This window comes from Macrotis lagotis, chromosome X (genome assembly GCF_037893015.1).
Source record: "Macrotis lagotis isolate mMagLag1 chromosome X, bilby.v1.9.chrom.fasta, whole genome shotgun sequence".
Classification (NCBI taxonomy): Eukaryota; Metazoa; Chordata; class Mammalia; order Peramelemorphia; family Peramelidae; genus Macrotis; species Macrotis lagotis.
The window spans coordinates 628,713,331-628,736,199 of NC_133666.1; the positions used below are offsets into that span (position 1 = coordinate 628,713,331).

General features: G+C 43.6%; 2 protein-coding genes across 2 annotated transcripts in view; one reads left to right on the forward strand and one right to left on the reverse strand.

Moving 5' to 3' along the window:
* TECR (trans-2,3-enoyl-CoA reductase) overlaps window positions 1–17,246 on the forward strand; it is a 37,877-nt gene extending 20,631 nt beyond the window's left edge. Inside the window, exons 2-13 of the mRNA XM_074203636.1 lie at window positions 8,480–8,530; window positions 10,655–10,706; window positions 11,580–11,624; window positions 11,808–11,911; window positions 12,005–12,120; window positions 13,294–13,399; window positions 15,377–15,449; window positions 15,551–15,594; window positions 15,735–15,792; window positions 16,084–16,172; window positions 16,464–16,509; window positions 16,848–17,246. Of these exons, the coding sequence (XP_074059737.1) occupies window positions 8,480–8,530; window positions 10,655–10,706; window positions 11,580–11,624; window positions 11,808–11,911; window positions 12,005–12,120; window positions 13,294–13,399; window positions 15,377–15,449; window positions 15,551–15,594; window positions 15,735–15,792; window positions 16,084–16,172; window positions 16,464–16,509; window positions 16,848–16,975 (912 nt within the window). The 3' untranslated portion in view covers window positions 16,976–17,246. The remainder of the gene's footprint in view (window positions 1–8,479; window positions 8,531–10,654; window positions 10,707–11,579; window positions 11,625–11,807; window positions 11,912–12,004; window positions 12,121–13,293; window positions 13,400–15,376; window positions 15,450–15,550; window positions 15,595–15,734; window positions 15,793–16,083; window positions 16,173–16,463; window positions 16,510–16,847) is intronic.
* A 452-nt stretch (window positions 17,247–17,698) lies between these two features.
* Window positions 17,699–22,049, reverse strand: NDUFB7 (NADH:ubiquinone oxidoreductase subunit B7). Its single transcript, XM_074203637.1, has 3 exons — window positions 21,854–22,049; window positions 19,248–19,416; window positions 17,699–17,867 (listed from the first exon to the last, which is right to left on the reverse strand). The coding sequence occupies exons 1-3, from the start codon at window positions 21,963–21,965 to the stop codon at window positions 17,780–17,782; spliced, it is 369 nt and encodes a 122-aa protein (XP_074059738.1). The 5' UTR covers window positions 21,966–22,049; the 3' UTR covers window positions 17,699–17,779.
* Between the last annotated feature and the right edge of the window lie 820 nt (window positions 22,050–22,869).

Here is a 22,869-nt window from a genome sequence, read left to right on the forward strand (position 1 = left end):
CTCAGGTCTCTGGCATTTTCTTTGGCTGTCCCCATGCCTGGAATTCTCTCTCTCTTTGACTCGGGTCTCCTGACTTCCCTGGCATCCTTCAAGTCTCAACTAAAATTCCATCTTTTCTTGGAACTCTTTATACCCCCCCCCCCTTTTTGTAAGGCAATGGGGTTAAGTGAGTTGCCCAAGGTCACACAACTTGGTAATTATTAAGTGAGGTCAAATTTGAACTCAGGTCCTCCTCATTCTAGGGTTGGTGCGCTATCCACTGTGCCACCTAGCTGCACCATTCCTTCTGTTAATTATTTCTCATTTATCTTGTATATAACTTGTTTGTACATATTTGTTTGCTTGTTGTCTCTTTTCTTTGAGGGCAGGCACTGTCTTTGACCTCTTTTTGTACCTCCATTTCCTGGCAGAGTGCCTAGCACATAGTAGATCCTTGATTTGCTGTTTTTTTGATGGACAGATGTTCATCTGGAGGATAGTAACCCCTTGACAGAGATATTGTAGTGGGATTTGAATTCTAGTGTGGGTTGAATTAAATGTCCTTTGAGGTCTCATTCAAATAACATGATTTTGTAATTTCTACCTTCTTCAGCAAAGGCTTTATAAATGTTTTGAATTTTCTTATGTTTTAAATCCCACCTTTCTGAACATAGACAATGAACTTATTCCTTAGCTATGTAAAGGGGAAAACAGTCAGGCCAAAGCTACAATAAACCCAGATTTTGGGATTGAGTTTTCTGAAGTCTGCTTTGCTGTCATCATGAGTATCTTGTGTAAGAGAAACAACCTGCTTTCTAAGTCTTTTCTTCTTATTTCAACTCTGAACTGACAGAAGGCTCTGAAGTCATGTTTGTTAGCTGTGTAACCTTGGGCAGAAATTTTAAGTTCCTGAGATGCCTTTTCCTTATCTACAAAATAGAGATACAAATTTTAACTAGGTTATTGTAAGGAGAGCACTTTGTAAACTTTTTTATATATTTTATATATCGGTATCTACACAAATCATTATGTCTGCCTTATCTGGGGTGGTTATGTGGCACAGTGGATAAGAGCTCAGCCTAGAGTTAGAAAGACAGGAATTCAAATCTGGTGTCAGATTTTATAGCTATTTTGATCCTATTTGCCTCAGTTTCCTCATCTGTAAAATGAATTGGAGAAGGAAATGGCAAACCTTGCAGGATCTTTGCCAAGAAAACCCCAAATTGGGTTATGAAGAGTCAGACATGACTGAAAAAAAGACTAAACAACAACAAACTGGAAAAGTGTTGTGTGTGTATATATTATACACACACATGTGCATATACACCCACATATTTTCACGCATGCATATTTAAGATGAGATCTCTGACCTGTAATCCCATTTTTTTCTTTTTAGATAGTAACAAAATCTGACTTGAGCCTAGTTCTCATTGACTTTTATTCTTCCGTTTCCTTACAGGGATGTGTATAGGCTGGTTCAGAACTGTAGGTGGCAGCAGAGGGAAAGGCAGTAGTGTGCTGCCCCATGGCTACATGGATCACCTTTGGCCTTCAGAGAGGACTCCTTGCTAACTTGGGGCAGCTGGTGGGTTTGGGAAGTTGTCATCACCCTCAGATCAGCTGCTGGGAGCTTTATCCCTTTCCCTGGCCTGGTCTATTTTCCCTTGTATTGTGTCACTCTGGAGTCCAGGGGGAAGGTCCTGGGAAGGATTGTGAACATCTTGCCAAGGTTCACGGGGTAATTTGAGTTGGGCATTCATCCCGCCAGGACCTTCTTGGAGTACTGTACAGCTGTTGTCAACCATGAATTGCAAGATGGGTCACACCTCTGGCCATGCTTTACTGTTTTTCCTCTTTCTCTCCTTCTAGCCCTTTGGGGAATGGGCAGACCCATTTTTTTTGAGATCCATCAAGGCAAGAAGCTACTGTTGTTAATGAAACATAATGTGTGGGGGTGAGGGAGATGAGAGAGATGTGAATTTTTGACCCTCATTAAGCTAATGGACAGAGAAAGTTCTGCAGAGATGAATTTTCTGCTTGGGTTCATACAGAAGATCAGCTGCTAGCAGTCCCATGAACTTAAATGCTGTCTGGAGTTCCATACTAGCACAAGTTCCTTTTGGCTACACACTGGAATGTTTCAAGTGAGAATTCCTCTAAGACTACTGGAACTGTCATTGAGTAGCACCCCTTTACCCACTGGCCAGGGCTGCTTCAGGACTGTCCTTGTCTTTTTTGTCTCTGTTCCATCCAACAAAGGGCTTGTTGATATACTCTAACAGCACTCAAAAGGAGAAGTGATTCTGTCTCTCAACCTTCCCGGCCTGCTTTGGTTATATGTGATCTTCCTCATGTAAACCCTGTCTTGTATTAGCCTTCATTCTGGTCATTCTTTCATCTGACCCCCAATTAGGTTTGATAATTCATTCTTTTGTACCGAATTCATTGGTGGACTTAGTTTGATACCAGTTTTAGACATCTAGTTTATTCTCTACCCATTTGCAGTTACCTTTTTCCCTTCAGGTTTCTCATGGGAAGGCAAAGTCTTTTTAAACCACTGAATGATAAATGACTAGAGCTAGAAGGGACTTCAGGAATTCTCTAGCTCAAGGTTCTTAGGCTTAGAGAGGGACTAACACCAGACTAACACTAAGACTAACACCAGAATTCTTTTGCTTTGCATTTCTTTACTTTGGTTGCTTAGCTAATTAAAGGATCAGAGGTGTATGGATTTTTTTCTAGGTTGACCCTATCTCATTAGACCAATCCCTGGGGAAATTTAGAGAGACTTTTATCTTGTAACAGGTATACTGAGTCCTTCAGGGCAGCACAGGGACTATCCTGTAGACATTCTCACATTTTTCTGGGACATAGTGGATCTCTGCCAGCAACCACAAAAGATTTTCTTTATTATTTCTTTTCCTTTTCTGGAATGTCATGCTATGATACACTCTGTTCTATTAGGCAGCTTTGGGGCTTTAGAAGGGCTAGCTGGGTGGGATTGTAGCAGTGCTTTATACTTTTCTTGCTAAATGGATTTGGGGGCATCTTTTCTTTTCTTGTCTCTTAGTCATGAAGCCTGTTTCTTCCCCAGGGAGAAAGCATTTACTTTGTCTGAAAGTTTGGCTATGGAAAATGAGGGATCCTGAGAAATACTTCTCCCTGCTCACTGTCCCAAGGTTAAGCAACAACTATATTATTTCCCAATTCTGGTAGGGAATGAGATGCCTCTAGGAGGCTTGTAGCACTAAATCACTAGGGCTGGCTTCAGCAGAGGTGTGTCACAGGGATTTTAGAATCAAAGTACTTTTTAATAGTTAGAAGGGAAACTATTTTTCACCTGTATGATTTGGAAGAGTCCCTTCTTTCTGGCCCTCAGTTTCCTCATCTGACAAATGAATAGACTGTATTGTACTATAAAAATCTTTACAGCCTTATAATCTTTTAGATACCTAGTTCAGCCCCTTCATCTTAGAGATTAAACAGAGGACCAGAGTGATTGTGTTTTGTCTGAGGTTATATCAATCAATCAATCAATCAATCAAGAAACAAGATATGAATATTGAGTAGCTGAGTTATATGAATAACTGAGCTAAGATTTGAACCCAGGTTTTCTGACTCTAAATTCAGTATTTTCCACCATGCTATGATTCCTTCCTTACCTCATGTTGTCATTGAGCTGTTCTGCTGCTCGCTGGGTTCTTGAAGTTCTTTTTGTAAGCTGGGGCTTCCTACAGGACTGCTTTCTCCCTGCTGGATGGCAGATACTATGAGCAAGTGGTCTAGCAAGCTCTTGTTTCCTGTGTGCTGGGCTCCTCCTTAGAAGCCTGAGTTTTGGCTGCCCGACAATCTCCCACCTGGCGCCAGGGTATCATGCCAAGGGCATGGGTTGAATTTCACCCTAGCAGCTGGCTGGGCACAGGATCTGATTGTATTTTAAGCCATTGAGTATCTCAGCAGGAACTTAGAGCCCTCCGTTTTCTGGGGAGAGGTTGTTGTGTCCTGTGGGTACAGCCCCCCAAGGAGCCCAGGAACTATTAATATAGCTCCTGCTCAAGCCTGGACTTTTTGCTGAAGCGGGGGGGGGCTACAGGGGACTTGCCCACAAGTTGAACAAAGTGTGTGAAGAAAACTTGACTCCCTGAGCAGGGCTTTTTCCCATGAAACTAGGGGCACAATAGACCCTCCCTTTAAGGTTTAGAGTATTACATATCTTGTGATGGTGAAGGTGGAGAAGGGAGGAGGAAAGGAAATAGAATTTCTGCTTTAGCTAAGGGATGTAATATGGCAGGAAAAGCATTGACTTTAGTATTCATGGACCTGGTTTCAATCTTAGTTTTACTGTTTATTTACCTGTGTGAACTTAAACTTTCTGTTTCTTAGTTTCCCCATTTGTAAAATGAGGGGGTTAAACTAGATGATCTCCAATCTCAGTCCTTGTTCTTAGTCCTATATATGAGAGGGTTGAACTAGATTGTTAGCTTCTGAGATCCTTTATGACTCTAAATTAGTAATCTGAGGGAAAAGAGTTGAGGGCAGAACCAGAAACAGTGTATTAAAATTACAGAGAGGCAGATTTAAGGTTAATATAAAGAAAAATTTCTCCAGGAGCAGTGTATTAAAATTACAGAGAGGTGGATTTAAGGTTAACATAAAGAAAAATTTCTTAATTTTTAGATTGTCCCAATATGGACAGGGCTACTTTAGGTAGCAATATGCTTTTTAGCCCTGAAGTGTCTTCAAATTGAAGCTCATAGTCACTTGTTGAGGATGTTGTAGAGGAGAGCTTTATTCCAACATTAGTTGAACTAAGATATGCTTGTGGAATTCCTTTTCAGTTCCAAAATTCTGTGATTCTACAAGTGTGATATTTTTCTCCAGCCTTCCAGAAGTGCATCCCAGATCTAGTTGCAGGAACTTGTGGTACTCACTGTACTCAATAGGGCCCTGTTGAGACTCTCTTTTCTGCAGTTTTTCCAAATGGTTGCCTTATCGGAAGTGTCAGGTTCTATTGAGAAGACTTTCAGATCATCATAAGATTAAGTTTCGTGAGTTTTAGATAACTTTTTGCTTCTCCTTTGCCCTAGTGTTTCAGAGTTTTTTGACCAGAGTGGACTCTGATTAAAAAAAAAAAAATGGCAGTCAATCGGCAACTATGTCCTGAGCATCTTATTTGTTCAAAATGGATGCAAAAGTATATAAGGCAAGGGGTAGCTAGGTGGCATAGTGGATAAAGCACTGGCCCTGGAGTCAGGAGTACCTGGGTTCAAATCCGGTCTCAGACACTTACTAATTATCTAGCTGTGTGGCCTTGGGCAAGCCACTTAACCCTGTTTGCCTTGCAAAAACCTTAAAAAAAAAGTATATAAGGCAAAGGGTTACCACAGAATTGGGATACTGAGACATAGAAATTAGCCACTTTAGAACAGTTACTCCTGATTTCTTAGTTGCCAAATTCATGACCTTTTCTCAGTCTTCATTTTCCTGCTGATCATTTTTTCCTAAATTAATATTCTCTTCTCTTTGGGATATCACTCTCTCCTGGTTCTCCTACCTCTCTGACCGTCCCTTCTCTGTCTCCTGTGCTAGAATCCTCTTCTAGATCACATCCTCTAACAGGAATCTGGCATGGGCTCTCTTCTTTTCTCCCTCTAGACTGTCTCCCTTGATGAGTGCATCAGCTCCCATGGATTTAATTTACATTTCTATGCTGATGATTCTTAAATCCACCTTTCTTGCTCCAATCTTTCTGCTGCCCTTGAACCTCACATCCCCTGCTGTTTCAAATTGGATTTCCAGGAGACATCTTAAACTCAGCATGTCTAAAACGGAACTTTTTTCCTCTAAGGTTCCCCCCACCCCCCCCTTTCCTATTCTGTTGAGGGCAACATCATCCTCTCAGTCCTTCAACCTGGCTTCCTCATTATCACTGTCTCTTCACTGCCCCCCCCCCCCCCCCCCCCGAAAAAGCCTTGTACTTTTCTGCCTCAGTTCATACCTGCCTCTCAACCTGTGGCCCTCCCCTCCATCTGCTTTCAAGACAAGTGCAAGCCTGATCTCTTCTAGGGAGATCCTTCCTCAGTCTACAGAAATCTGCTTCTCTTACATGTTCCTCTAGTCCAACCTTCTTAATTCCAGAGCCTTTCCCTGTAAATGATTTCCTATTTATCTGGTATTGTATATACAAGGCAATATATATTTGTTGACTTTTCATCTCCCCCATTAAATTGTAAGCTCTTTGAGGGTAACTCAGACCTACACATACATAGTAGACACTTTATAATGTTTATCAGTTTATTATGTGACCGATTCTTAGTAAGAATGGTAGCTAGGGGCAGAGGAACTCATAAGAGAGATGACCAGGTCACTCTGGACTGAGGAGGGGTCTTCCTGGAAGAGGTCTTGAGAGAAGATGGAGGGGAGGACCTACCAGATTGAGAGACTGATGTGTAGAAAGGCATGAAGGCAGGAAAGTACAAAGTTTTTTTGAGGGAGGCAGTGTAGACTGGTGTAGAATGGAGAAAGTATAGTAGAGTGGAGTCCAGAAACTAAAGATAATATTCTTCAGGAGTTTCCTGCTCAAATATGAGTTGGATTCTAAAGTCCCATTTTAGAACCTGAGATTGGATTATCAGTAAGGAGGCAGGTTGAATGCTAGGTGGCCTTGAGTGCCTGGATAAAGAGTTAGTCCTTTTGCTATATACATTGCTGAGCTTTTGATATTTTCTGATGAAGGTAGTTTTTGTAGTAATTATAATTCACATTTATGTTCTTAAGGGTTATCCAAAGGACTAACTTTTCTTAAAACAATCTTGTGAGTTTAGGTAGTGCAAATAATAAATATAATTGTCATTTTTCACATGAGAAAACAGCCTCAAAGAGGTTGACTTGACTACAACTGGTTAGAGGTGGGATTCAAACTTAAATCTCCTCTGACTTTCAAGTTGAGGGTACTTTTTGCTACCCTCATGTTGCCTTTGATTTTAGTCTTGTTTGGGCTCCTTTTTTTTTTAACTTTTTTTTTTTTTTTTGCTAGGCAGTGGGGTTAAGTGGCTTGCCCACAGCCACACAGCTAGGTCATTATTAAGTGTCTGAGACTGGATTTGAACCCATATGTGCTCCTGACTCCAGGTCTGGTGCTCTATCCACTGTGCCAGCTAGCTGCCCCTAATTGTTTGGACTCTTTAAGGAAGGAGATTGATTATTTAGTTAAACCTTCCTGCTCAGGTTGATTTGTGTTTGACATTTCCTATTTCTTCCTTCTATGTAAAGAGTGTCTCTGACCTGTGATTACAGGAATCTGTCACCTTCTTGGGAGCATAAATCCTCAAGGAAAATAATCCAGAGTGTCTGTTGGAGCTGAAGGGGAAATGGATTCTGTCATCTCAAAGACTCTCAGAATAGCTGGGATTTCTCAGCAGCTGGGAGAGCTTTGGCTTCTGCTCCAACTTCCCACCCCTTGTCTGGCCCTGCAGCTTGAATCCTGATCCCATAAGCAGCCATGAGAGGATGAAACAGGGTGCAAGCAGAGACTTGAGGGTGGAGAGTAGAGAGTGCATCAGGTTCCAGATGAAGTTCAGAGATTGAGCATAAGATCATTGATGTAGAGATATTCCTGTCTAATTCCTGTCTAATAGTTTGGGGTAAAGAAATTGAGAAGTTAAGCAATTTGTGTAAGATGGGTGGCTCAGAAGTGTCGGGAGGTGTGTGTGGGGGGTCCTATTTCACATCTGGCATTCTTTCTATTTGCCCAAATTCTGTTCTTGTGCACCTGACTTTTTATTTTCCCATTCTGTGAGACTGGGTAGCAACCATTGGCAAGAACAGGATAGTACTTTTTAAACTACCTGATGTCTCAGCCTGGATATAATAGAGTCTGCCTTGGCAATCAAAAAGGAGTATGCTTATGGCACATTTAGGTCTCTATGGTATACTAAACCTTTTTCCTCACCTGCCCCATTCCCAAGTCCAAAGGCTGCTTTGGAGGCACAGGAACCATCCCATTCTTTGTGGGGGGGGGAGTTTCCTCAAAAAGAGGGCCTTGGAACTTATCAGAGCTGCATTTTATATTTAGCTGGAAACAGTAATGGTCCATCTCTAAGCATGATCAGATTACATCTGGGAGGAGAGTTGGCAGTGCTGAGATCAGGGACCAGCTCTCTTCCCAGCACCGTGGCAGAATTTGATCAGACTCTAGAAGCTGGGTCATACAGGAGGCATTTCCGAGCAGGGAAGATTGGTTTGGGGGTCTGATTTGAAAAGCTGATTGGTATCTGGGTTTAGCAGCTGGAGCCACACCTCAACCCCCTCCCCAATACTTTTGGGAGTAGATCTGCCTAAGAGCACTCCCCAGTGGCAGAGAGTGGAGAGACTTAACAACATGGATATGAACATGGTGGCCCGAGAGGCCAGTCAGGTGATGGCCCCCAACATAAATAGCCTGCCCCGACCTGTCCCACCAAAAGCCAAGAAACCCAAAAAAGCTGTTCTCTTCTTTGAGGTGGAGATTCTGGATGCCAAGACAAGGGAGAAGCTGTGTTTCCTGGATAAGGTAAAGACTCCTTTTTCTTGAGTGACTGCTGGGACCTATTTGGTGGGTGTCTTGGGAACCCTGGGTATTCTAGCCCAGTCTCAGCTGCAGCACGCTCCTCTGCATCTTTTCTTGTTTCTCTTATACTTTCCTCCTTGCACCCTACATGCCCATTCCCTATATTGACTCTAGGAAAAAGTAAGAGATCAAACTGGCAGGACAATGTGTGGGTCAGGGGGAGGGGGAGAATCTTAGAGAAGATGCAATTTAAGTAGAAACATAAATTGGAGATTTCACTCTTGCCTTATATGTAGAATAATCATGCCACATCTCTATCAAGAGTAGCCCTTCATTGTGGTGTGTGTATGACCATAGGAGTGGGTGAAGTTGGGTACAGACAAGTCAAAGGATCATAGAATTTAAAGAATGAAGAACCTCATAGATCATCTAGTCTAATCCCTTCATTTTATAGTTGAGGAAGTTTGGGACTTAAACAAATTAAGTAATTCCTTTTCCAAGGTCACCATTTTGTAGTGGTGAATTTGAACCCTGATCTTTTGACCCAAAACCCCATCATCTCTCCTTTAGGCCATATTTGCCTCTCCAGACTGACTTTGCTGCAGCCTTCTACTGTGCTCATTGTGGGTACTTAGTGTTGTTTGTTGGTTTCAAATACCCATCCCTATCTCTTTGGAGTATTTAGTAGGCTTGACCCCTCATGGTGGGGGTCAAGTAGACCAGCTAAGAGACTCTGCCTCCCATTTCCCATCTGGAAAATGGGTCTAAACCCCTTGATATGATTGGTATGTGTACTGCTCCTGGAGCTCTTTTGAACTCTGGGAAAGAGGAGATGAGCACAAAATTACAGATAATCACTTTCATCTTCTCTTTTAAACCTTGAGTGAGGATTTGGTTTGACTGATTTCTGTTATTTGTCAGGAGGAAGAGGAAATGGTTTCAGTATAGGTTAAAGGCTCACATAGTGATCTGGATCTTAAGGAAAACCTAACTTCTTGAATCTCAAAAGCCATTTTCTATTGGATCTATGGAGTCCTGTGTCTCCTGAGGTGTTTAGCTCTCTCTATCAGCCTTTACCCAGAGCTTTCACACCTTTAAATCCCTTCTGACAGCTGTGTCTTGGACAGATTCTCCCCTGTTGGTTGAAGGGTTTGGGGCTTCTTCACCATTCTGAGAGTCTGGTCTGTGGCAAGTCTGCCACCTGCAGGTGTTTGCTTGCCTGCTTAGTGCCTGTTCCTCATATCTTTGAGGGTCTGTTTCCTCAAAGGGAGATTTTCTCTCTTTCTTACAGTAATGGCTATAATAGTTTAATAGTATAACCTTGCCTAAGACAGGGAAGGTCTGATGGGAATCTCCCTCTATGTCCCTTTCTCCCCTGAGCTTCTAGTTTGGGAAGAGTAAGATTCTCTGTGTTTCCTTTTAGGCCTTTGTGGGAGGAAGCTGAGTGAGGAAAATTCCAAGGGCAGATCCTTAGGATGGGAAATAGAAGGACTTGTCCAAATTTTTTCTCAGTCATGTACTTCAGGATTCCTACCTATCATGATTTTTGCTGACTCTAAATAGACCTGTTGTCACCTTATAAATGTCATTTCCTGAGTTTTTCTTTTGAGACTTAATGATTTCTCCCATTCAGTATTTACTGCCTTGAGGAGGGCAAAGTACTCTTATATTCTGCTATAGAATACCTTCCTGACAGCATAACCTGGGGGAGTGGGCTGGGGTAGTGGTGCTGGTAGCTTTAGCTAGCACCCTTCCACCAGGAAACATTCCCTTTCCCTTTGCTCTCCATCCTTTCCTCTAGCATAGAGAAACCCCCTTTATTTTTTATACAAATATTTTGTTTTCCAGTTATATACAATAGTAATTTTTATCTATCATTTTTTGATAGATAATCTTTTGGTAAGGTTTTGAATTTTACACATTTCCTCCTACCCTCCTTTCCCTCCCCCTCCCCCCCCCCCCACAGAAGGAGGTATGATAATCTTTACATTGGAAAAACCCCCTTTATTTTGCCCTTCCCCTACCCCCAACCTCCAACTAACTCACCCAAGAAGAGGTGTGAGATCCTGGCTCCTGGGACTGCCCTCATGCCAGAGCTAACACTTCCCCTGGTGCACTTCTTCCCAGGTGGAACCCAATGCCACCATTGCTGAGATCAAGAACCTCTTCACAAAATCACGTATGTATCTTGACTCCAGAGGGGGGCATTGGACCTCCCAGGAATCTCACAGAATAACTTTCAGACCTGGATAAGGGCCCATCTAGTCATCCAGTTCCAATTCCTCATTTTATCGATGAGGAAACCAAGACCCTCTAAGAAACTGCTCTTCCCTTTCTGTTGGTGTCTAATTATAGAGGAGGAAAATTGATGGGAAGCACTGAGTTTAGAGCTTTGTGGGTTTACTCCTCCTCATTGACCTTTCTTAAGCTTCTTTTCTTGGTATGGGCTAGATATTGCCAGCCTTTGGGGCATTTAGGCTAGGCTGGAGCCGGGAACCAAGAACAGGAGTTAGAGGACACCAATGTCAATGGAAAAGGAGCAAACTAACAAAAGAAAAAACAAACCAAAGTCCTATTCTTACTGTGAAAATGATTTTCGTTCTTGGTTGTTGAGAGCTCCCTCCTGTGTCATTAGTAATTTGGCAGTATCATTTTTATGACATTTCTTACTTTCATGATATCTATTGTGGTATTGTAGAACAATGTTCATTAAGTAAATACAGAAATGAATATGTGAATCTTCAAAACACTTGTTGGATTGACTTGAAATACTCCACATTTAAGCAAAAGAATAAATTGTTGATGAGGGAAGCATTGAGAATTGTACCAACAAAAGGGATGTTTCTTTTTTTCCTATTAGAGAATGTTTCCCTGATAGGATGGTATCTCTGGAGCTTAAGCACCAGAGGGGAGAGAGCTTGGCCAGTTGACTGGGGTGGGATGTGTGTTGTTATGATAATGTTTAGTGGACTAACTTTAAGGCCATATTCCCTGAGGGTGATAGATTACCAGGACAGGGTCTTCTATCTTCTGTACTTTTTTCTTTCTCTAGATCCACAATGGTATGCTGCCCGACAGTCCCTGCGACTAGATCCTAGTGAGTAAAACACTTTTAAAGGGAACCGAACTCATCTTCTCCTGCCCTCAAACTCTTGAGGACTAAAACTTTCTCATTCATTACAGTGTTGGGATAGAGGTCTCATCAAACACTCGTGAGAATCCTTGTGAGTCCCTCTCTCTCCTTTACTTATCTAACTCTTCTCCCCCTTTTCTCATACAGAGGGCAAGTCCTTGAAAGATGAGGACATTCTACAAAATCTGCCTGTGGGGACCACAGCCACATTTTACTTCCGAGATCTGGGAGCCCAAATCAGCTGGGTGACGGTGAGATCCAGGCCCTTTCCCCCTGAAGGCCCTGCCCCAATATATATGACTTTCTTCTGTTCCTTCCATTTACTTATATCCCTCACTGACCAGGTATTCCTGACAGAATATGCAGGCCCTCTCCTCATTTACCTACTATTCTACTTCCGGGTACCCTTCATCTATGGTCACAAGTATGACTTCACATCTAGTCGGCACACTGTGGTTCAGTAAGTATGACTTTTTGACAGGGGAGTGAGACTAACTCAAGAACATTTTTCTTTTTTTTGTGGAAAATATACAGATTTTATTTTTTTTGAGTTTAATATTTTATTTGTTTTCCAGTTCTATACAATAGTAATATGTACCCATTTTTTGCAAGGCTCTGAATTCTACAATTTTTCCCCCTCCTCCCTCCCCCCAGAAGAGACTGTCTTGACAGTTTCTTCATTGTTTCCATACCATACCATACAATACATTGATGTAAATTAGATGTGTTATAAGAGTAAACATAAGAATAAACATACCCCCCCCCCCCAAGAAGATGAGAAACCTCAAGAATAGAGAGAGAGAAAAAAAAATTGAACTTCAGTCTGTGTTCAGATTTCAATGACTGTCTCTGGGGTGAGTTGCTTTCTTTATCCTAAGTCCACCTGAGAAGTTGCTTCAGTACTTTTCCCTCAGTTGCTATCTCCACTCTATTTATTCCCCCTCTCATTTGTTCTATTCTCTGTCTCCTTTCATCCTGGCCCTGTGCAAAAGTGTGCTGAATCTGAGTACCCTCTCCCTCGATCTTCCATCTCTTCTATCACCTATTCCCCACCTTCCCTCCCCCCTCCCCCCATTCCCCGTTATCCCATCCCTTTCCTCCCATCCTTCTCCAGGGCAAGATAGATTTCCTCACCCTATTAAGTGTGCATGTCATTTCATTCCTGAGCCATTTCCGATGAGAGGAGAACATTTTTCCAGCTCTGCCACATCCCTATTGTCCCTGGTTTTCCACTCCCATTACTGGAGGGCTTTGGAAAGGGTCTGGATGTGAACTTGTTGGGGCAGTTGGACAAAGGGCTTCCTGCTTGGGAACAGGTTTTCTGGATGACATTATTGGAGAGGCCATGCTGCAGGGGAGTGGGTTTAGAGTTAGTCTTGACTTCCAATCCAGCTCTCCCTCTTACAGCTACTTTTGGTACCTTAGGAAAATCTTATCTATTGGTCTTCAGTTCCTTATCTGTAAAATAAGGAGGTTGGACTAGAAATCTCCAAGATTCTGTCTGGCTCTGATCCTATGATTCTCATGGTTTCAGAGATCCCTTCCAGTTGTGTTTTTTTTTCCCCCTGTTGTGATTACATTGGTGGTGGTGGGGAAGCCTAGAGTTAAGAACTATTCCTCTTTCCTCTTCCAGTCTTGCCTGTATTTGTCACTCATTCCACTACATCAAACGCTTATTGGAGACGCTATTTGTTCACCGTTTCTCTCATGGGACGATGCCCTTGCGTAATATCTTCAAGGTAAGCCCTTGGTAGGTGGAGGGAAGAAGGAAGGGGTTGAGCACTGATTCTGTGCCTTGACTCTGTCTGGCATGAGAAGGCTTCATATTTCAGGTGGCTGAATAGCAATCCTACCACGTTGGAGAATAATCTTTCAGTTGACGGTGATCTTACTCAATTTGGTGACTCACATGTTGCCCTGAAGCTCCCTGAGGCTGCCTGGGCTGCTGACTATGTTAAATCAAGCCTGAAATTTTGTTATAGCTCTGTAGGTCCATAGGAAGAGCCTGACCTTATTCCTCCCCAGACTTGAGGCAGCATTACTTTGCTGACTTGGATCCTATTGTTGGAATTTATGAGACCATCAGTCTGCCATTTGCTTCTCTTTCCACTGCTGAGCTGACTTCCTTGGGCTCTAGATCAATATGGGATTTATTAGAGGGGCTGCATTTATGCAACATAAGGTAATTGTTAGGAGAGATGTAGCTTTAATCCTGTGTCATGTCCTTAGGGACCCTTAGGAAGTCACAGTCTCTTTAGCTCTTGCCTTCTTCATCTATAAAATGTCAATAATATATAGGGGCGGCTAAGTGGCGCAGTGGATAGAGCACCAGCCCTGGAGTCAGGAGTACCTGAGTTCAAATCTGGCCTCAGACCACATAATAATTACCTAGCTGTGTGGCCTTGGGCAAGCCACTTAAACCCCATTGCCTTGCAAAAACTAAAAAAAAAAAAATTATGAAACTCGGGGGCAGCTAGGTGGCACAGTGGATAGAGCACTGGCCCTGGAGTCAGGAGTACCTCAGTTCAAATCCAGCTTCAGACACTTAATAATTACTTGGTTGTGTGGCCTTGGGCAAGCCATTTAACCCCATTGCCTTGCAAAAGAAAAATAATATATGAAACTATCCATTTCGCAGTGCTATTGTGAGGAAAATGGTCTTTAAAAATCTTAAAATGATATATAATTGTATTTTAATTTTTTGAGAATGCATTGTGGTATAATTATTTTTACAAGCATAATCTGGGGAGGCATGTTTGGGTGAGAGCCTGACTGAAATAGGGCAGGGAATTTAGTGAACTATAAACTCAACATAAACCAACAATTTGTTGTCATTGTTGAGCTGTTGGTCAGTTGTGTCTGACTCTGTGACCCTATTTGGGGTTTTCTTGGCAAAGATTCTGAAATGGTTTGTCATTTCCTTCTCCAGCTCATTTGACAGAGGGTTAGATGACTTGTCCAGAATCACACAGCTAGTATGTCTGAGACCAGATTTGAACTCGGGAAGATAGTTTTTCGACTTGCCTGGCTTGCAGGCCTGGCTATCTAGTGCTCTGGTGTGATATGCAAAAGCTGTTGTAATCTTGGAATGCATTAACCAAAGCATAACTTAGAAAAATGAGGTGACAGTCCCATTTACATTCCCATTGGCCACATTCCCAATTGGAATATTGTGCAACCAACATGGCCATGGGCCTTTAATATGAAAATGGGTTGAAAGGATGGGGCTTTATAAGTGTCTTCACTCATTTGAAGGGCTGTCATGTGGAAGAGAAATCAGACTGATTCTGTTTAGTCTCATAGGGAAATCCAGGAGTGAGTAATGGGGCTTATTAGGACTTGGTATCAGAGAGAACCTCCTGATAGTTGGAGGAGGAGCCGCCTCTGGGGTACTGGCAGCCTCCCCCCCCCCCAAATGTGCTCACATTGTTGTTGTGTCCATAGGAGTGGGCAGTGTGGGGGATGGGGACTCTAGGAAATAGTCAAGTGGCTTGAGTTCCAGCTGACCGTCAGTCTGGCCCACGGGGTTTGCATGGTCCTTCTGACACTAAATGGGACAAATGTCTTGCCTTCTCTAAGGCTTATACTCTTTTCACAATAAGCTTGAGGGAGGTAGTACAAGAATTGCTAGCCATATTTTATAGATGAATTGAGATTTACTTAGAGAACTGAAGTTCCAAGTGTTCTTACCCATTTTTCTCTCTTCTATTTTTCAGAACTGTACTTACTATTGGGGCTTTGCTGCTTGGATGGCCTATTATATCAACCACCCTCTCTATACTCCCCCAAGTGAGTAGTCAAGTCCTTGCACTGTCCCTGGGGACCCTTGGGGATCTGCCGGTTCCTTCAGCTGACATTCATCCTTTTCTTGTGTTCTCTTCTCCGCTAAGCATATGGTGGTCAGCAGGTGAAACTAGCACTTGGCATTTTTGTGGTAAGGGGACCCTTGGATGTGGAGTGTATTTTGGATTGTGGGGATGGGGTTGGTGGTGGTGGTGGTGGTGGTGGGGGGAAATCCATCTGGAGGGGGTAGTTTGGAGGCTAGGACCTTGTCTAATTATGGTCCTCTCCCAGCTCTGCCAGCTAGGTAACTTCTCCATTCACATCGCTCTGAGGAATCTGCGCCCAGCAGGTGAGTGCTGAAGGTCATAGAAAATGGGTCTGTGCTGGTTGTGTCTGCACATAGTAGGTGCCTACAGGTTCAACAGATTGTTTATTGGGGCTCTGAACATAGTTAAGAGAATGTGAGCAGCATTTTCTGCTACCTTTGTGACTTCAGATAAATCCCATAACCTCTGTGGGTCTCTTTGCCAAATCTGTAAAATAAGTGGGGCTGAACTGGATGATCTCCAATGGGCCCTTCAAGTTTTAAATCTCTAGGGCTGAGAGTATATAATGTTGATATTCACCCACTTTCTTGCAGGTTCCAAGACCCGGAAGATACCTTATCCAACCAAGAATCCCTTCACATGGCTCTTCTTATTGGTGTCATGTCCTAATTACACATATGAAGTAAGATCTTCTCCCCTTCAGTTTGTTGACCCCTCTGTGAATTGTACTCAGGACACTACTGCCAGCATCCTTAGTTTACCTCATGAAATCAGGAGCAAACTATCCATTCCCCTTCTCTCCTGTGGCCTTAATCAGACCTAGATTTTCTAGCCTGCTTTAGGAACCAAGAGCTCCAGTTATGTTGGAGGATGGGCAGGTCTAGAGGTCACTCCCATTTCAGTTAGCCTCCACCTGGAGGGGTTTATGTTGAGTAGGGTACCAGGTCTTAACTGTACCCTTTTTCTTCTATAGGTGGGATCCTGGATTGGATTTGCCATCATGACCCAGTGCCTCCCAGGTGAGTCTCCTAACCTTCTTCTGTACCCTTTGGAGAAACTCGGGCCAGGCCTGGGGAACAAAGAAAACCTTAGCATTTGGTCTTTCCACTCACTCCTGAAAGAAAGACTAGATTTAGGAGGCAGAGGACCTGGGTTTTGAGAACTCATTGCCTTTGTGTGGTTGGTAATTACTTTGCTTACCTTGTTTCCTCATCTGTGAAATGGAGGGGGAATGGGGCTGTATCAGATAGGGAGAACTAAAAATCTTCCTGGCTCTAAATTCCAAGATAACTAAAAGGACCTTCAAGTAACATCAGAGGAAGGGAAATTCATCTTCCTACCTCTCTTTTCTCCACAGTGGCTCTCTTCTCCCTTGTGGGCTTCATCCAAATGACCATCTGGGCCAAAGGGAAGCATCGAAGCTACCTGAAAGAATTCCGGGATTACCCCCCACTACGCTCTCCAATTATCCCCTTCCTTCTGTAAATGCCGTTTTGGAATGGCCTCTCCCATTTGTAATTACCTTTGGGCAGCTTCTCAGCCCTTGCTTTTGTGCCCCCCCTTGGGGGAGGGGCCCAGGACTTCCCACCCCTCTTCTTCCTCCATCACTGACCTAGAGCCAGGTCTGCGGTTGCCTGGGCAGAGGGTTTGGCCCTCCCTTTTTCCTGACTCAAACATAACATGGGCTCTGCAGGAGGGATACTGGTCTTAGGTCTTGTTTTCTGGCTACAGGAATAAACATATTCTAATTCCAGGAGCTCTGGGTGATTCTTTGGTGGAATACACTGTGGAAGGGTCTGGTTTGGAGCTTAAATAGACCCTAATGTTGAGGCAAGCATAAGCCCAAACTTGGTGAATTATACTTTAATAGCTTCATCATTGTGGGTATTTACACACAACTAATTGTGTGACTGCAGTCTATATATAGCTTTAGATAATATTGCACAGAAGCATTATCCAGCAAACAGGATGCCCACCCAGCTTGAGGAAGTTTAAAAGATACAAAAAAACATGGAAAAGCTCCTCTAATCATGGCATATAGCGAGAGAGCTCAGGCTTCAGGGGCCATCCATACCCTGTGTCAATCCACTGTGTTCTCCCAAAAGGTGTCAGCAACTGGGGGTGAGGGCTAATCAGGGAGACCTGAGGCCCCTGGTGTACAGATGGATGGTACTTGTAATGGCAAACATAGGCCTTGGAGTGGGCCTGGAAGGTCAAAACTGTTTATTTATTCAGCTGGTACATGGTTATGGGAATAGAGTTGGGGTTGTAGAACAATTGTGGCTATTTTCACTCTGAAGATTCACTCTTTGCCCGCCGTTTCTGTCGTGCCAGCAAACGCCGTTCCCTCTCAAACTCTTTCATGCGGCTCACATAGCTAGAAGAAAGATGGGAGTGTCAGAATTATTGAGTTCTCTTCATCTTTAGGCTCACAAATTGCCAATGTCCCCCAACTAATCAGTTAAAACCTCCCTCTCCCAATCATCCCATTCGTTTCGAGAAGCAAGGTAGAAGATCCCCCCCCCTCCCACTTTGGGGCCTGTTAGTGTAGTATCTGTCCTTTGTATGACAGCCATTCCTAGGATATGTTGGGGAATTCAGGAACCAACATTCTTCAGAGTTGGGCTGGTACTGAAACAAGAAAAGGCTGTTAAGCGGAGGAAGAGGAAGATATATTTTCTAGTGCCTCCCCTTAAGCCTGGCTGACTATCCTTAGGATCATGGATACCTGTAAGACTAACAAAGAAGGCCCCTCCCATTTCCAAGAAGACATCCTCTCATTCCTATTGGGTTCGACTTCACCTAAGCCTGGCAGAACTGGGGCTCCCAAAAGCTGTTCATTGTTTGGCAGTGTCTCCCAAGCCATCCCTGAGCATAGGTTCTTTGTGTTGGGGAAGGGGAATCAAGCATGCCATTTTATAAGCTAGATTTGCTAGGAATGGAATTTCCCAGTCTCTCATGTCTAATCTTGATGTTATGTTTGGGATTTGCCAGCTCCTGGGCATCAACTCTAGGATCTACCAGAGCTTCAACAACATGGGCAAAGTTTTAATCTGTCAAGATTAAAAGATTCCTGTTAATGGTCCTACCTACATGAAGTATTGGTTATTTCAGATTTAGCTGGATCCAGTAATTTCTATCTACATTATTAATGCTTCTGGTTTGGGTGTTGGCTCTCTCACCTAGGTTACTGATAAAGTTTCCACTATACCTAGTCTCCTCTTCCAGTGCCTCTTCAACACACACTACCAGTGGCCTCCCTAAATCACAGCTGTGATCACATCACTTCTCTGTGCAGGAATGGCTCCCATTAATCCAAAGCATCAAATTCAAACTGACAAGCCTGACAGCTGGGGTCCTTCACATTCTGGGCCCCATTTCCTCCTCTTTGAGCTTTAAGTTGATTTCAATGATGTCCCTCTTCCCTATACATATTATGATTCATGACATCCTCACAGAATATGGGAGGTGGGGAGCCAGGGACTTACTCCTGGTGCTCAGTGCAGTATAACGGGTTTTTGAGGGAGGATAAGGAAGTGCAAAGAAGGGATGAGAGCTATCTGTACTTAGTGTATGATGCGAAAGGTGGAACAAAACTTCACTCCTTTCCTTGGGGGTGTGGGAATGTGAGCTGGGCCTGTTTCCAGCATGAGATGAGGAGGGGTGGGGTAGGGGAGTAGAAAGAATGGGTTGAACTAAGAAGGCACATGTGGGAGATATGAGGGTGGGCTTGGGGTATAACGGCAATAAAGCTTACTCCTGGTGCTGGCAGAGGTCCCAGATGTGCTTCTCATGGCCACAGGCCAGGAAATTGGGAAAGCTGTCCCGCTTACACTTGAGGAAGCGAATGAGATGGTGTGCACAGTAATCCCGTTGTTCCAGTGTCAGCTGGGCATCACTCATTTCCTGCTGGGTGGCCACCATGACTACATTCATTGGAAAACGAGGATAAAGGCTTTAGCTTGGAGTCTTGCTCCAGTCTCTCATTTCTTGATCCAAAGCCCTCTTCCCCTATTTCCTGGAAACTTCACTGACTATTGCTGCCAATATACCAAATCCCCTCCCTCACTTGGGGCAGCAAACTGGAATCTACCCCCCCCCCAAAGTCAGTGGTAGAATTGTTCTACACCCAATAAGGAGGCACTGGCTGTGGAAACAGAAATGATAGGAACTTTTGGGGAAGCAACTTCTTTACCATAGAATCAGTCAGAAAGTAGAAAAACCATTAGTAGTTAGATGCTCTCTAGATGCTAGGAGAGATTTTAAAGGAGATCTGAGTAGGCCAGAGAATTAAAATAAAAATTCTGGGGGGGAGGGAAGAAAGAAGGAGCTGTCTGAAGAGACCACTGTGCACTTTTTAAAAACAAGATAGAACCAAGGGTAGGGGATGGATGAATAAAGAAAATGGTACAATACTTGAACAGTGTTGGCCAGTAAGTGGCTGGGTGATACTACAGTAACATTGAATTATGCCCTTATCAGACCACTTCTTTGTTCAGAATATACTGAAGCAAAAGAGGGCTTTCAGAAAGTTAAAATTGGTGGAGTGGAGTACTACTGAAGGTTCATGAGTTGTGGAAAATGGGACTGACTTCCTATTTGTGTCTGGGGAATCTTCGGACCCAGAACAGACTCAAAAGTATTAACAGGGATTAGAAACACAAGATCGAAGACCTACTTCACTAGCTGCACTAGGTATGGTCACATTAACTACATCTATATCTAGATATGGATATATATATATATACACACACACACACATACATCTAGATAATAGACACGTGCACACACACACATATCAGGATATGCAAAACCATCAGTTTCTGTTGGTGAACTTTTTAGATCTTAGAGGACAAGAGAACTGCCACAGAACTGAAGAAGTGCAAATGTCAGAATTTTCAAAAATGGAAAAAGCATAAAACCTGGAAACTTAGGGTGGTAGAAAAATTCCAAAACATTAAAGAGAAGAAACATTCAAAAGTAACCTCATCTTAAGGGACAAACTCGGGTTTGAGCTGAGTTTTGGTCAACATCTCTGTTGCCATCCTTGTGGAAGAGACAGATGTTAGTAAAGTGACATCAACAGGTTGACTTGTAACTGTATTTAAAAAACTTGGAGGGTGGGCTGCAATGGGATGTTTTGGGACATCATCTTCAATGATACTATCGATAACTTGCATAGAGGGATACTTATTAAATGAATGATATGAATGATATGAAACTAGGTGGGAATACCAACATGTTGGATAGCAGTCAATGTCCAAAAAGTTCTATGAAGCTGGATTATACGTAATAAGATGGAATTTAATAAAGATAAATGCAAAAGTTTTATAGCTAGATTTAAGACCCCTCAACTTTTAAGTATAAGCCAGTAGAGAATTGGCTAGATGGTTTGGGGAAAAACATGTAGGTTTTGGGTAACTGCAAAGGAGTGATATGGACAGTAAAACAAAACAACAAAAAGCCCATCAGATTGCATTGAGAGTCTGCCGTCTTTGACTAGGTTACTGGGTCTTTTAAATGGCGGCTTTAAGAGAGGTAAGAGGCTGAATTTGAGTTCTATCTTTAATCATCTCACTTCTGGGCTACTGCATTCAGTTCAAGCGGAGCTTGAATCCCACCTTTGTCCCTCTGTGTTCTGGGTCAAGCCACTTAATCCCTATAAATCTAAGTTTCCTCATCTGAAATGAGAACAAGGAAAGATAATGACCTTTCACCATTCCACAAGGTGATGAATGAGATAATTTACATATAAAGCATCTTATATATGTATGAATTATCAAACCTATTCTGAGCAATTTTAGAAAAGACAGTGATAAACTGAAGAGCGATCAAGCCAGGTGAAGCCATTCGTATCGTTTGAAGGAACAGGGGAGGTAATTTAGCTTGTGCAGCACAATATCGGCTGTCAAAACATTTTAATTACTAGCTGTGTGATTCTGGATAAGTCACTTCCTCAGTTTCTCCTACTGTAAAATGGGGCTGATCCGGTCCAAGCCCCTCTTTTTTTTTTTTTAGTTTTTTTTTTTTTTTTTTGCAAGGCAATGAGGTTAAGCGGCTTGCCCAAGGCCACCCAGCTAGGTGATTATGAAGTGGCTGAGGCTGAATTTGAACTCGGGTCCTCGACTCCAGGGCCGGTGCTCTAGCCGCCCCCCACGCCCCTCTCTTTACAGGGGACATACTCGCTAGAGAAGGAGGGCGATTCGCCCAAGGTCACGGAAGTAAAAGTGGCCAAGTCGGGGATTCACGCAGATGCCCCCCTTACTCCCTTCCCCAGCAGCATCCCCGGCTTTGCCCGGCGCCTGCGCACTAGCCCATGGGTGCCCTTGCCCGAATGCCCCCAGCCCCAGCCGCTGCTCTTACCTCGCTCTTTGCGTTCCGGGAAGCCATATTTCGGGGGGAAGGAGGGCATACGCAACGGGTCGGGCTCTACCTCCGCGTCCCCGAGGTAACGCCGAGTCAGGTGAGCACCCATGGCCGCCTCTGAGGCCTCGGCCTCGGCCTCGGCTTCGGCTCCTCGGGTCACCTCAGCCTCCCACCCCCGCCCCGGAAGCTCTGGGCTCCGGAGGCCGACCACTTCCGGGGCATGCTGCTCTCGTACCGCTACAGACGATAGAGGCGCGGAGCCCGCAGGGGTTTTCTATTGCGCCCTCTTGCGGGTCTTCTGGAAACCTTACAGTCGGGGGCGGGGCCAGGAGAGGAGTTAGCGCAGGCGCAACAGGAAGAGTGGCTGACTCGGGTGTGTGGAAGCGGAGCGGGTCCGGATGAACAGAACATCTTCCTCCTGGCTGTGGGGGAGACAGAGGCTGGTCTTCTAGCCCTGCATTTCAGCATTAGGCATTTATTAAGCCTCCACTGTATGCATGCTTTTGTGGACTCTGATAGGAATAGATAAAACTGAAGCAACCCCTGCTCTCCATCAGCTTGCACTACTCAGAGAAAGGCCCTTTCAATAACTCATCAATAAATCATCAAACATTTGCAGAGATTATATAAGAGGGATGAAATCATCTAGCCTGGCGCTGCCATGGCAACCACAAGGAGACTCCAAATTCAATAAATTATAGGGTACATCTAGGACCCTTTTAAAGGTGAATTATTAAATGTTTCACCAAATATGGCAGGCTCATTTTTTTAGCTGAAAATTTTGTATCGTTCTAGAATGATGTTAAAAATATCCAAATGTCCCTTGGAAGAGAAAAGGTTTTAAGGGGACAAAGACAAAATTGAAACTTCCAATTCAGCCTCAGATACTTGCCACTTACTAGCTGTGTGACCTTGGGCAAGTCACTTAACCTTGACTGCCTCTCATCCAGGACCACCTCCAGTTGTCCTGATTCATGTCTGGCCACTGGACCTAGATGACTTGGGAGGAGAAA